At 43.5% G+C, this 14,809-nt stretch overlaps 1 protein-coding gene across 5 annotated transcripts; it reads left to right on the top strand.

The window, feature by feature from the left end:
* Positions 1-351: 351 nt before the first annotated feature.
* On the top strand, positions 352-11,770 carry LOC122631355 (interference hedgehog-like). 5 transcript variants are annotated; one of them, XM_043816956.1, is made up of 8 exons: positions 621-877; positions 5,496-5,576; positions 5,649-5,936; positions 6,854-7,111; positions 7,255-8,256; positions 8,342-9,163; positions 9,304-9,419; positions 9,824-11,770. In XM_043816956.1, exons 4-8 carry the CDS (start codon positions 6,874-6,876, stop codon positions 9,986-9,988), a joined length of 2,343 nt encoding a protein of 780 aa, XP_043672891.1. In that variant the 5' UTR covers positions 621-877; positions 5,496-5,576; positions 5,649-5,936; positions 6,854-6,873; the 3' UTR covers positions 9,989-11,770. The 5 variants fall into 5 exon arrangements, with proteins under 5 accessions (XP_043672888.1, XP_043672891.1, XP_043672893.1 ...); XM_043816953.1 differs by lacking the exon at positions 5,649-5,936 and having other exon boundaries at positions 352-877; XM_043816958.1 differs by lacking the exon at positions 5,649-5,936 and having other exon boundaries at positions 9,785-9,965.
* The last annotated feature ends 3,039 nt before the right edge of the window (positions 11,771-14,809 follow it).

The following is a 14,809-nucleotide window of genomic DNA, read 5'->3' as shown; positions in this document are numbered from 1 at the left end:
AGTACCCGACCCACGTGAGAGGAAATATTAGAACTCGATATTTAAATTCGTTCAGAATGAACGATGAACAAAATTCGATGATCTGTTAGTGCACAGAGGACACGTACGCACACGTACATATACGTACGCATCGAAAGAATAGATAGATAGGCACGTACATACGTACGTACGAGGTATGGATTGCGAGGAGATAGCGCGGGAAATGTTTGAAAATGGGAGGCCGGGTCGGTCGGGAGTCACGTGACGCTGACGTCATGCGCAGTATAGCTGCGCAATAGGATCGCACGCGAGAAGCGAGCGGGCCGGTAGGCAGGCAGGCAGGCAGGCAGACAGGCAAGTAAGCAGGCAAGTAAGCAAGCAAGCAAGCAAGCAGGCAGGCAAGCAGGCACCCTTCGTGGCCGTGTCTCGGCTGAAAACTCGTCGGTCTGCATTCCAGTGTCGCGGACGTTGCGCCGGACGCCAAGCGGACGTCGCGGCGAAGCAGCCGAGACACGAGAGAGAAAGAGAGAGAAAGAGCGAGCGAGAGAGAGAGAGAGAGAGAGAGAGATAGATTTTACTCGCGTCCCTTCGTGTGTACCTCGTTCCCTTCCACTACTTCAGATATCTATTTTCATTAACAGTGCGATCGTGCTCTACGTTCTACGAAAGATGAAGTGAGACGTTAAATACCGGGCCGCGTACGTCGTCCCCCGTTGATCGTAAACGGAGGGAAAGAAGAGAGAAGCGATCTCTTTCGCGGGGAACGTCCAAGAGTCGGTGCGTCTCGTCATATAGAAAAGAGAGAGAAAGTGAGAGAGAAGGAGAGAGAGAGAGAGAGAGAGAGAGAGAGGAGATTTAACGCGCGAACGAGGCACCGAGTAAAATAGGATTCAAAAGGGTGAGTTATTAAAATTTATTTCATTTCCTTTGTCACTACCCTTCGTCTTTCGTTGCTTTCGTTTTCGTCTTCTTCTTTCCCCTTCGTAGTTTCCTTCTCTCTCTCTTTCTCTCTGTTTCTCTCTCTTTCTTTCTCTCTCTCTCTCTCTCTCTCTTTCTTTCTTTCTTTATCTACCTACCTACCTACCTACCTTCCTTCCTACCTATCCATCTATCTCTTTCTACCACTCTACTATTACGTTACCTCGTCGTTTCTAACCTACACACAAGCGACGAAAATCTGTTGCACAAGATTCACGCGATGCATCCGATCGTTCGTTCGTTCGTTCGTTCGTTCTTCCTCGAACGTCGAAGATAAGATGCGAGGTGGTTCATCGTGACGAGAGAGAACGGAGGTAAATACGTATATACACCTGCCTTCCGCGGATCAGGACCTGTACTCGCTCGTGCTGAGAAAAAGAAAGAAAGAGAAAGAAAGAGGAAGAAAGAAAGAGAGAAAAAGAGTGAGAAAGAGAAAGAAAGAGTGTGTGTGTGTGTGAAAGAGAGAGAGCGTGTATAAACGAGGCGACGACGTGACGGCGTGAATATCACCACGGCGCCTTACTATAACTTTGTTTGTGTGTACGTATGCTTATGTGTTTGCCCGTGTGCGTGCGTGCGTATGTGTCTGCCTGCTGTATATCGTGTACGCGCGCGCCCTTTAATTCTTAAACATTTTCGCGCTATCGTAAAAGTCTCCACGTTTGAAAGATTCGACGTTTTCGCGCCTCTTCCTACGCGCCTGCGTTCTAATTCAAAACGTGCTACCATTGAAACGAAACGGGCAACGTAAGACGTTTATAATAGAATGTGTTAGAACAATCCGATAGATATTTGTTTGAGGTTATATTTATGTTATAAATCTACGAATATTGTTACAGAAAACAAAAAGAAAAATGAAAAAAGAAATTAATTCGACGTTTTAGGTACTTTTATTTTTCTACAAGTTTTTCTTTCTCGATACTGCGAACGCGAACGTGTTAATCAGTATGAAATATTACGTACTCGAAATATCAAAGAGTTTCTTAGAGAGCTGTTTGGTCTCGATTTTATCTTACTCCGGTCACATTCTCTCTCTCTCTCTCTCTCTCTCTCTCTCTCTCTTTCTCTATCCATCTATATCTATCTCTATCTATCTATCTATCTATTTATCTATCTTTCTTTTTCTTACGGGTGAATTTGCGTTCGTTGGAAGGGATTGGTTCGGATCGGCACGCGGCAAACCATCGTCCGTGTTAACCTATAAGGAAATACGAAAGGATTAAAATGCGCTGTCGTATCCTTGCTGATCTCATATCGATTACTCAAACTAATATTATAGATTCTCAACGAATCTTAATCCGACGAAAGCGAAACGGACGAGTTCGAGCATGAAAAAAAATCCTTCGAGTAATCGTAACTTCGTAGTCTTACAAAGTATTACGCGATTAAACGATTAGAAAGAAATATTATTATTATTATTATTATTATTATTATTATTATTATTATTTTATATTAATACCACGTTCGTTTTTATTTTCTCTACTTATTTATATTCTTCGATCAACACGATCCATATCAACGATACAGATCGATGAATATGAATAGTAGTGAGTCATCGATTTCATTCGCGTCAACTTTTTCCACCGTTGACTTTTATCGCTCGAGGTTAAGTGTTCTCGCTCGGCGAAGCGAAGAAAAGAAAGTAAAAAGTAACTAAAAGGAAAGAGAGAAGTAGAAGGGAGCAAGAGAGAAAAGGGAAAGAGAAAAAGGAAAAGAAACAAGAAAATAAAACAAAACGAAAAAGAAAAAAAGAAAAAGAAACTTCTTAGCGATTCGTTAAAGATGACCGTTTCTCGCAGCCTCCTCAGCTGTCCATTGTGAACGCGGCCATTATCGTGCTTTGGTTAGGACTTAAGTGTAGAAAATGAATCACACCCCCTGCTATCTCAACAGGATACTCATTGTCAGTGAGAAACCCTCTTCAAGTTTCGAACGATTGGCCTCGGTAAAGGTAACGGGTTCCCACTGACTGTCGCATCTATTGTCTTCTATTTTAACTGTCCGAACGAAACCCCCAAACAGCCATATTCTCGTCGACATACGCGACTATATAATAATAGAGAAGCCTCGACCACTTCTTTTCTATTCGTTTCATCTCTCTCTTTCTCTCTGTTTCTCTCTTTCTTTCTGTTTCTCTCTAATAGCAGAGTTAGTTGGAGAGAAATTCATTCGTCTTCGGATGTCGTGAAACAGGTTCTCTTCTCCTTCGATCTTCCATTCGATAAGGTAGCAATAAGCGAGATACGTATCACCGATAGATTCGATACGTCGTCGAAGGATGACGAGAGTGGTACCGTATTCTATCGATCTATTCGAATTCGAAGGGACCAGAAGGAACTCGTATAATCCAGGTTGTAGCAGCTCGTTCCAGGTCGTTCCTTTGCGTCGAAGCTATTCGAGGTCCTTACGAACATCGCAGTAGGGTTGCGAGTAAAGAAAAGAAAAGAAAAGAAAAGAAAAGAAAAGAAAAGAAAAAGAAGGAGAAGAAAAGGAGAAAGAGAAGGATGAAATGGAGGAGGAGGAGGAAGAGGAAGGGAGAACCGCGGAAGATCGTGCTTGGAGGCTGTTGTTGCCTCGCTTCGTGGAGAGTCCGAAAGAGGAAGGGGATGGTTGTAAAAGGGGAGGGATAAGGAAGGGATAGAAAAAGAGGAGGGGGAGGAAGAACGCGTCTTCCACTCGTTTCGTTCGAACGAGCTTGGCAACCACTGCTTTGGAATTCGAGTTCTTTATTTTTACGAGAGCCAATGTCGGGGACCGAGCCTTCTTTGGAGTCCTTCTCACCTGTTACGTACCCACCAGCCTCAGTTGCTACCATTTAACCAGTATTCGAGATTATTTCTGCGTCTGGCCCCGTTAACGCGCTCCCAAAAGCATTCTTCGCTTGGTTTACACGCGAGGCGTCTTCGCCAGGCTTTCTTTCTTCTTCGTATACATTGACTACATTCTAGTATGTATATGTATGTGTGTGTGTGTGTGTGTGTGTATTCTTTACTTTTTCTTCCCCTTTTTTCATTATAAACGGTAGACCCTGAAAAGTATTAAGCCTCTTTCGTCCCGTGGGGACGATGAAGTCGAAAAATGCAGCGTTCTTATTATATATTATGAATTTATTTGAATATATTTTTTGTGGAACTGAAAAGAAACGCATAGAGGAGTGTTACCGCGAAACGTTTTCTATAAAACGTTCAGACGACATAGGTATAAGTATAGATATAGGTATAGCTATCTTAGCCGTGTACTCTCGCGGTAAGACTTCTTTTCTGATTCCCGAGCAACGATAAACACGATGATCGGTGGCGCGTGGGCGAATAGAAGAGAAGGCATCGAAGTTTTCTCTCTCTCTCTCTCTCTCTCTCTCTCTCTCTCTCTCTCTCTTGTCCTACCGTACGTCTACCTACGCGTTCTTCGTGGATAAGCTGCTTCGAGGTCCATCGAAAAGACGATGCTGCATCGTAAAACGAAACAGGAAGAAAATCGTGACGGGGAGATCGTTGTTGTTCTCGTCGGTATCCTCTGAGAAATCCTTTGAGATAGAATTACTTGGAAAGGGTTACGACATTTCGAAAAAGATATCGTTAAAAATGATGTCAGATGTTTAAGAATAATCCTGTTCGAATGAGTTTATACAAAAAAGCAGATACACTTGCGAGAAGTGTCAAACTTGAAATGGTTTTGCAAAAGTCTTCGAACAATGGCATAAGAATGGACGATGATAAGAATGAAGGAAAAGCCAAGGTCGCGAATGGTTCGAATGCGTCGATCCTACGAGTCGTGTCACGCGTGGGTGTTTTACGAGAAAAAGACCGACTCGCCTTACCGAATATGGATATTTTCAACTCTTCTTTATTTCGTGATATCGACTTTCGTATTACACGACTCTCCCTTTAATATAGTATTTTGCTTTGTCCCACGAAGACTTTGTCGGAGGATATCAATCTTGAAATAATAGCGAGAGAGAGAGAGAGAGAGAGAGAGAGAGAGAGAGAGAGAGAGAGAGAGAGAGAGTATCGCGTTACTTCGTCCTGTCTTTATTAGAGGATAGAGCTCGAGTACGCATCGTAGACAATATTTTTATAATTACGTAATCGGTCGACTATCGCGCGTAATGATGTAATTCGTAAACAAACGATGACGAACGAATTGTCATAATAGGTAAAATACATTTGTGTAACTATGCACGTCCTAGTTCTTATCGATCTCGACATAGTATATTTATGCTATACCGGGATCTTCTCCCGGTCGGAAGAAACGAGCTCGTGTCTTGGGTGCAAAGAAGGCGCATAGCGTCTATTTTCACGTCAACTCTTCGTTCTAAAGTTAAACGCGTGCGCGTTTCGCATTAATTTTAGTGAGAGGCCGGGCTTTGGCCCAAGGAGGGTCCCTTTGCTGGGACACACGCTCTTTCTCTCTCTATCTATCTTTCTCTCTCTCTTTCTCTTCCGCCAATCTGCTACCTCGGAAAAGATAGTGGAAAGTGGGATGAGAAGATTTTCAACTATCTTTCTCAGATGTTATTCTATATCCTTGGTTCGTTGCAGAATGCGTCAAGATGGGATCCGCCTTCACCCTACGTGGCATCGTCACCGCTCTTGTCTACGCCTTGTTGCACCCTGCAATCGGTGAGTTTACCTTTTTATTCGCTTCTCCCTTAAAACTTATTTCCTTTTTATTCGACCTTTCCATCAAAATAGAATCTAAATCGTCCAACTCCGACGATTCGAGAAATGTTTACGAGGATCACGAAATTGGAGGAACACTGGAAGTTCCTGCCAAAGTAGCTTCGTTTAATTACACCAAGCCAAAGAAGACACCGGCACGGCGTAGAATCGGGTTGGCGAAAATAACGACATCCTTAGGAAATTCGTGAAGCCTCTTAGAGGATGCGGAATGTAAAGTTGAAAGCAAGTTTGCAGCATTCGCCGAATTCTAAGGCTTTATTAGCCGTTGAAAGTGTCTACGTCTACCACCGTCTTAGTGATGTATGATACGCTTTAAATAACGAGCCTGCTTAACTCTCCTCTTGCGTAGCTCTTCTTCCTCTTCTTCTTCCTCTTCTTCCTCCTCTTCTTCTTCTACTACTTTCAACACTTTTCATTCCAATTCGTCACCTCGAGATATTATATTTTAACGAGCTTTAACTCAACTCGATTTAAAACGAAATACTATTTTTGTTTTGTTTCGTTTTTTTTTTTTTTCTTTTTTCATCTCAACCTTCAATCATCTCAAAACGATCCACTTTTTACGTCGAAGGGAAAATAATAATTTGTTCGTGGTATGACGCTAAGCGCAAGAGAGGATAGAATCGCGTTTATGGCCTTGAAGGGGCGTTACTTTGGTGCACCTACGCGAGTATCCTAGGACAATGGTCGAACGATGAATACCCAGGAAGATAGATCGGTCCAGGTAGAGAGAGAGAGAGAGAGAAAGAGAGAGAGAACGTTCTGTTCCGTGACCACCCTGATCACCGGATTCGATAGCACTTCGTTCCATTGTCGGTCTCTCGTATCTGTTCGTGAAAAATGCTTGCTTCGAAATTTCCGCAACGTGGGATGATTTTATAGACAGGAAGCGATTGCTACGTGCTTCGCCGATATCGGGATCTCGATGGCCTTTGAACGTACACTCGTTCAACTGGTTTTTTGCGTTAGCGTTAGCGATCGCATTACCAGGAAGGCTTCCTTCGCTTTGACGATCTTTCCACGAGCACGATATCGCGGTGGTTTATTTTTTTCCCTTTGTTTCTTCTCGTTTGATTGTATGAGAAAAAAATGTTGTATATCGAAGGAACTTGAGAAGGAATAGTTGTTAGGTGTTACAATTGATTTAGAAAGCGGAGAAGGTCGAGGTTTCTATTCGATCTAAATCGACGGAACTCTTGTCTCTTGATTGACTACAGGGCAGAGGCAGGAGCTAGGCATGTCCTTCAATTGGCATCCAAAACCTTTGGCCGCACCGTTGGGGGATGACGTGAATTTCGAGTGCAGCCTCAATCTTCCACCGGAAAGATTTCAATGGCGGCACAGGCCTCTCGGCTCGGACAAGTGGACGCCCCTAGCTCGTACGGTGAACGCGGGTGCTGGAGCCAGGACCGCTGTCGTTGTCAGTTTCGATGATAAGTCGAAGGCCGGCGACTACCGCTGCGTAGCTTTTTATGGTAACTAAAACCATTCAAGTATCCTTCTTGCTAGTAGCGACGATAAAGACGGAAGAAGAGATACGAGATAGCCTTTTACATGGACTAGAATGTAGACTAGGTATATTGATGTGAAAAAAGGAACAAAATAACGTTTTACGTAGGCTCCAGTGGATTGGCGTCCGATCCTGCTCGACTGACTTTGTCGACCATGCACGAATTCTCCGACAAGAGTGACATCGAATTACGCGTACCGGTTGGTAATACCGTTCCTATAACATGTCCAGTGCCTTACTCCGTCCCGGAGGCGATAGTACAATTTTACAAGAACGACAAATTGGTGCAAGGAGTCGAACTGATAAACGGTCGTACGATAGCCATAGAAAATGCAAAACCCTCCGACTCGGCGTATTATTATTGCACGGCGAATAATTATATAACGTCTCAGACCTCAAGGAGCAATCACATGACCGTCTTAAGCGTTCACGCAAACGCGACTCGCCAAGCACCGTACTTCTCGAAACAGCCCCAAACCGAGTACACCGTTTTACGTGGCAAAAACGTTACGATGGAGTGTTTTGCCGCGGGCTATCCGGTCCCTCGTGTAACTTGGAGCAGACTGGGTGGTACGTTGCCTTCGAGATCCGTACAAACGAAAGCTGGCTTAACTATAATTAACGTGCAATCTTCCGATCGTGGCGAATACGATTGTGCTTGGAGCAATGGCGTAGCCGGTCAACCGCTTAAATCTGTGATCATTTTGAAAGTTGCCGAGGAACCTAGAATCCTGAAACCACCAAAGGCTTCGACCTTCTCCGAGGGTGGCGAGTTGGAATTGTCCTGTACGGTTACCGGTCAACCCGAACCCACCGTCGAGTGGTTAATAAACGGTGAAACTTTGGTGCCCGATAATAACTTGGAGATTCGTGGTTCGACCCTGCTCATATCGGAGGTCGAGAAAAAGCACGCCGGTATAGTCCAGTGCGTCGCAAGTAACGAGTATGGTTCCGATTCCGGCTACAACTTGTTGAGGGTCAATCCGAAACAACACGTAAGTGGTATATCCGAGTCCAGACCGGAGTACGGTCTTCCTGGATCCTCTAGGCACAAACATACCAGGGGTGGAGGTAGGAGAAGGAGCAAAGAGGGGAAACGCAAAGGCACCGGTAATTATTACAACGAATATTCGGCTCGCGTGTCACGTCTGTCGTGCACCTTTCCAGAATATACCTATTTTTTGTATGCTTCCAGCGGTACTGGTCCCACCTAATCAGCCGAACGTTACTCGACTCTCGGACGTCTCCGTCATGGTTAGATGGTCCGTACCCGAGAACAAGGGTCTTCCGATAGAATTCTTCAAGGTTCAATATCGTCAGCTTGGTCAAAAGATGAACGGTAAACAGGCCAAGTGGATGACGGCGAATACGGAGATACCTAATCACGTGCGTTCCTTCGAAGTGACGGATTTGCAGCCCGACAATACTTATCGGTTTAGAATAGCTGCGGTTTACTCGAACAACGACAACAAGCTCAGCCCGAATTCGGTGCGTTTTCATTTGAATCGCGACGGTGGTTTCGAAAGCAACAGGATGCCGATCCCTCTGTTGACGAACACCGAGGCATTGAATCACAACGAAGTCTTGCTCCTCTGGCAAAATCTTGACAAATCAACGGACATCGATGGCTTTTACGTTTATCACCGTGCTTCCACCTCGGCCGGGGATTACGTCAAGACTACGGTCGAAGGAAAAAATTCTACCAACATAACGATATCTCATTTACAACCGGACACCACCTACGAATTTAAGGTACAAAGTTTCTCCGTAGACGCCGCCTCGGAATTTTCCAAGATTCTAAGACAAAAGACGAAAAAGGCTCCGGTCGAGCAAGCTGTTCAGCAAGTCGTAGCCGAGAACAAGTTAAAGCCCACAGCGAGCGACAAGAATGCCAACATGTACGCGATTATCGGCGGCGTCTTTGGTGGATCCATTCTCTTGGTCAGCATCGCGGCTATTGCGGTGGTTTACAAGAGGACCAAGATCAAACAGAGTCGTGAATCCTCTCAAAGCGAAGGTACCTTTTACCTCTATTTTCTTGTCTTTCGTGTTCCGCGACTATATACGAGAATGCTTTGTCGTCCTTAATCGCGTACGTTTGTGCGCGTCCGTATACCATACGCGTATCTACATATATACAATTTGTCCGTACAACAGGGAAGCCAATAGCAAACGGAAGAGTAACGAACGGAGGTGTGACCGACTCTAAAATTAACATTACGTCGAATCCACTGGCCGGTCTCGATGCTTCCGACGACATGATCCAGCCTAAGGTCGGTATCTCTATTTAACGTTGTTACAAGAATTTTCTTTCGGAGAAACATTCATTGTACGATCCCTTTTCTTCCCTTAAGGAAATCCTGACTCGTTCTTTCGTTTATTTTACCTCCTAGTGTTTATACTAATTTTATAAAAAAGAAAGAAAGACAAAAAAAAAAAATGAAGCAAAAATCCTTAACTCTCTTATACTTTTTATCGCGTCGATCAATGGAACCAAAGAAAAAACTCGACCTCTCTATCCACTAATCTTCTTTTTCTTCTTCTACTTTGTATCATCTACCTTCTCTATCGGAGAGAGTCGTTCTTCCTTCTTTGTTTTTCCGAGCACCATACACGTACGTTAACTTACACGCTCTAGATCTGAAACGAAGCAACGAACACGCATGTTTCTGAACAGAGCGGACAGCAATCGTCGATGGAAATGACCTCCTTTCTAAACGGGCAGAACAACAACGGCAACGACCATAACAACGCGGACTCCGTTGGAATCGACGTGAACGCTCCCCGTAACGAGCCAGCACCCTTGCATCAAGGATCACCGCCTAACGAGCAACCACTATGAACTTCCCTTTAACGTGTTCCTTCTGAAATATCGTTCTTTCTTCGAGCAAGTTCACGTTGATTTAAAAAAAAAAAAAAACACAAAAAAGAACAAAAAAAAAAAGAAAAAGAAAAAAGAAAAGGAAAAGAAATAGGCAGCTTTTACCGATACGCAAGATTCTTTCATGAAATCGTATCGGGGTAATTTTTCTTTTTTCTTTTTTTTTCTCCCTTCATCGTGTACAATATAATACGATAAGTTAAATAACTTAGACATATCAGAATCGACACGTTAATTGCCTAAATTAAACAATTTATCTTGTTAAAAAGAAATCGTTCAAATTCTATTGTCGCATGCACAAGTAATGTTATCGTAACGTTGACAGAACGTTAGCATTGTTACTTGTACGTTAGAGTAACGTCAGAGTGCATGTAAAGCGACGAAGGACAAATTCGATTAAAGCTTCGACGAAAGATCTCTTCCTCGTGTGCTGGACAATACGTTACGCTCTCTCCTCTTGTGAATATATTTCATTATAGAAATCGCGTGTAAACTTGTAAATATAATTCGAGATGTATCGTTTTATCGTCGTCGAACGCCGTCCAAGATAAACGCGCTGTGTCTTAAAACAAATGTATTCCTTTCGTTCGAAATTTCGATTGAAAATGAAACTTCATTTATAAATCTAACTTATATTATATCCGTCCTTTGGGCAATCGTTAGATCTGATAGCAAATTAACGTGTTGAAATGCGATTTACCTATGATGTATAAGAAATAATAATGGAGAGCGAATCGTATTGTGTAAAGACGCGCCGAATTATAATGCATATCGTTACATTTTAGACCTATAAATATCATTACGTAGATGTACTACGTTTAACACAGTATTCTTTCTCTTTTGATACGATCAACGTTTTTATATTCGAAGAGAAAACTTTTTATCATATTTTCATAGTAATCGTCTCGACTGATACTAATTTACTCGATCGTTTACTTAAACCTTTGCTTTCCACGGTAAATCCAGATTTTGTACGTCTCGTTATACCGTCGAGAAGAAACAGGTATCGTAACATCCTCATTCATTTATATCGAAGATTTTCAAGCGTTGCATTTATTCCATCGACGTTTTTACCGAGAGATTACTTTATATATACTCTATTTACACGATCTTTTTTATATCTGATATATATATATATATATTTTTTTTTCTTTTTCGTTCCGATGCAACATACAAGATTAAAATTCACGTCGAATTCACGATCCGAGTTCTTACGTGCCGGAATAAAAAGATACGCGTGTACACACACACGCGCGCGCGCGCGTAGACAAAACGAACGGATAATTTATCATAACGTTCATATCGAAAAATTTTACAAGCAAAATGCCAGGATAACAACTGTAAATAAAAAATATATATGTATTAGCGATCGCATTATGCGACGTAAAGTTATGCGCGAGAACGCCCATACGTGCACGTGTTCTGTTTTATTTCTTTTTTTTTTCCTTTTTTTTTTTACATCTTTGTTTTCTTTTTTTTGTATATACATACCACATACATATTCAGTTTACGTACGTGCTAATCGTATGTATCTTTGCATATGCGTGCACGTATAGGCGTGCGAGCGTACGCGTACGCTTTTATTTTCATAAGTGCGATTATTTAAATGTTTAGCTCGTCCGATACTACTTTGCACGTTTAGATTCATTATTCTAATACAGTGATGGGGACGGACGTTGTACATAGTAGAATATTTGATGCGTTCAAAGAAAGAAAGAAAGAAAGAAAGAAAAAAGATAGAAATGTATGTGCCTTATATCTTGCCCGCGTAGATAATAATGCGATCGAGATCTGCGATAGAACGAAGAGTAGCAGTAATATTTATCCTCTATCGTAGCTTTAACGCTGTTTTAGTAACGACAAGACGACGAAAAGAGATTACGACGTATTTTTATCATCGCAATGCCAACGCTGCGTTGGACGACGTACTCGAGTTCATCGTCCTTAGTGTACTTTCAACACGTTTTATGTACTTAACAAGATTTTTTCTCCGTTTTTTTTTCTTTTTTTTTTTTTTTCTTTTTTCTCTCTAAAAATAAACTCTTTCGAAAAAAGAAAACGCGTGTCGATCACGTTTTTTTTCATTCTTTTTTTTCTTTTTCTTTTCTTTTTTTTTCTTCCACCGACGTCTCATATCTCCTTAAGAAACGAAAGTCGATGATGGATAATAAAGAAAAAAAAAGAAGAGAAAGGCGCCGGGGTTATTAGGCAGACGTCGTCTTAAGAAATCATAGAGAAGGCTCCCGGAATTTCATTTTCTCGCGGAGAGCCAAGGAAATACATATGTGTCTGCAAAGTTCGCCAAGAGATGAGAAAAAGGAAAGGAAAGGAGGGAATGGGTTTCTTATATATCATTCTTCCGCGGTGTGATTTCTATCGAGAATTCGAATCTACGTCCTAGAGTCGTCGAACATCCTAATGGAGGTATTTCTTTCAGGATATTTCCACGGGAGAATATCATTTCTTACGTCAACGCAAAGACGTTTTGAATGATCGCTTTAACTACGTTAGATCTGAATAATTTTTTCCAACTTTTTGTTCCGTTACTATAGAAATTGTTAAAAAACGTCACGTAGACAAAAGTTCAATGGGAAAAGGGAAGATACATTAGAATTCTTTCCGAGTTATCGAATTTCCAGAATCATAATTATTCGGGAAGTAGTTTGCTCGGTTGACAGGATCAAAGACGGGACGTGTACGAGGCTTTTCGACTTGTCTCTCGGTGGAAGAAAAAGGAAGGGAAAAGTAAGAGAGACGAGTTGAAAAGTGGGGTGATGGGGGAGAAGACGTCGTCGAGTCGTAGAAAGGAAGAAACAAGAACGATGGAAGTAGATACGTAAAGAGAGAGAGAGAGAGAGACAGAGAGAGAGAGAGAGAGAGAGAGAGAGGCCTCGAGTCGCCTGGCCGAAACAATCGTTATGATTTTCCGGCGTGGTTCGCTCGATACCGTCCCGCTTTCTGGAGCTGCGTTTGTGTGGAAAGGGAAACGGGGGTTGGGGGTTGGAACGTGTGCGTCTGCGGGTTGCCGACAGAATGCTCGGAAGCAAGGGCCGAGGATATTTCGAGGCCCAAAACGATGGAAGGGATGTATGCGCGTTAACGCATTACCTCCCATAATTTTAGGTACCTGAGCAAAATTTCGAGCGACGCTCGTTAAACGCGCCGCCATGCATGAGACGCGATATCGGAGAGGGTAGGAGAAAGCACGAGGGGAGAAAGAGGATGGCAAGAGAATTCGTTATCTCTGTCTCCTGTTTCTCTTCCACAGAGATTACCCGCGATTATTTAATCCGAGAAACAGCCGGCTCATTACGTCACACGGCGAGTCATGTGGTTACCTGTCCGAGCTTAAGATTTCTTTCGTTACACTTTATCAATCATATCCACGATAATCGTTTATTAATTTGCCTCCCCTAAGAAATCTCTGCTTTTTCTTTCGAAGGAATGTAACGTAGGATTTTTGAAGGAATAAGCTCGTGACTATCGCCTGGATGCAAACGAAACCATTGCAGCTATATTTTTCGAAAAGCAGCTTGCGTGTGCACGATACGCGTAGGTACTACGTGAGACGCATAATCCGTTAATGCTCCACGTCCAACGAATGCAACGGAATATGCAAACGTTGTTTCTTTTCCATCGCACGTTCGCTTAGTTCTACGAAACGCCACAAAATGTAAAGTGTTACGTAAGTAGAGAGCAAACATCTATAAAATCATAGAACGTAATAGCACTCTTTCCAATCTCGACTTTGTTACTTTTAAACGTTTACACGATTCCCCGTAACGTACCATTCTACCGACCACGAGTAGGTGGTTGAAAAAGAAACTAAGAAAGAGATTCCCATTCCTTAGTCTCGGCGTTAATTACCGTCGTAGGTGGACCAGACACCGTGGCCGAGCGTGTCAGGGCGATTAATGGTAGAAACGTCGGTCACCGCGAGGGGGCATGCGATGCCTCTTCGGCGAGACAATAAATCTGAAAAGAGCGTGTCCCGCGAGATCAGAATCTTTTTTCTCTCGAAAATCCGCTCGGTGAAAGAGAGAAAGAACGGGGATGAGGAAGGGTAAGACTAAAAGGTCTATAGAGAAAAAGAGACAGAGACAGAGAGAATTGGAAAGATGTATGGTAACGGGGCGTAGTCAAACGAGCGTTGGTCCCGGGAGCACACGTTCTCCCTCTAGCAAGAGAGTAAAAGAAGAAAGAGAGAGGCAAGAGAGAGACAGAGAGAGAGAGAGAAAGAGAGAGATGCATTGAGCAACGTGGCGGGAGGCGTAAGACGATGTCACCTCTCGCGTCCTACGAACGTCTTCCTTCGCGTAGAAGAAGACACGAAACGCGCGTTAAATCAATGATGCCGAGCTTGCGCCGCGTTACTCCCGCGTAACGTGCCACGAAGCCGGAAGCTCGATTCCCCCAGCCCTTTCTCTCTCTCTCTCTCTCTCTCTCTCCACCCTCTTCCGACTAGCCTGCCGGCGGTGGCGACGGCGGCGGCGGCGCCTTTACGCGCTCCGCCGAAAGTCCCGGCGCCGCGCCGTACCGTGTGTGTCCGTCCTCCCTTCCTCGCGTTCCCGTTCCTCTCGTTCCGCCGGCGTCGACGCTCCTCTCCGCTTTCGACGATGGTGCGTCGTCGCTTCGAGGTCGCGCGCTCCGCCGACCTCGACGGCGCGTCGGCGCGAAAACCCCGGCCGTCTCGCATCCCCACTACTTTTCTATTCGTTCCTGCGCTCGGTTCGAGGCTACTATTACTACTACTACTACTACTACTACATTACTACTACTACT

This window comes from Vespula pensylvanica, chromosome 8 (genome assembly GCF_014466175.1).
Source record: "Vespula pensylvanica isolate Volc-1 chromosome 8, ASM1446617v1, whole genome shotgun sequence".
Lineage (NCBI taxonomy): Eukaryota > Metazoa > Arthropoda > Insecta > Hymenoptera > Vespidae > Vespula > Vespula pensylvanica.
The sequence above is the reverse complement of the archived record's forward strand: the minus strand, read 5'-3'. Positions and strand labels throughout refer to the sequence as shown.

Bases quoted from the DNA above. Each gene is read 5' to 3' on its own strand.
- LOC122631355 (XM_043816953.1), top strand. From the start codon at position 5,507: ATGGGATCCGCCTTCACCCTACGTGGCATCGTCACCGCTCTTGTCTAC. The intron at 5,577-6,853 runs GTGAGTTTACCT...GATTGACTACAG, and splicing joins CTTGTTGCACCCTGCAATCG to GGCAGAGGCAGGAGCTAGGC. The intron at 7,112-7,254 runs GTAACTAAAACC...CGTTTTACGTAG, and splicing joins CCGCTGCGTAGCTTTTTATG to GCTCCAGTGGATTGGCGTCC.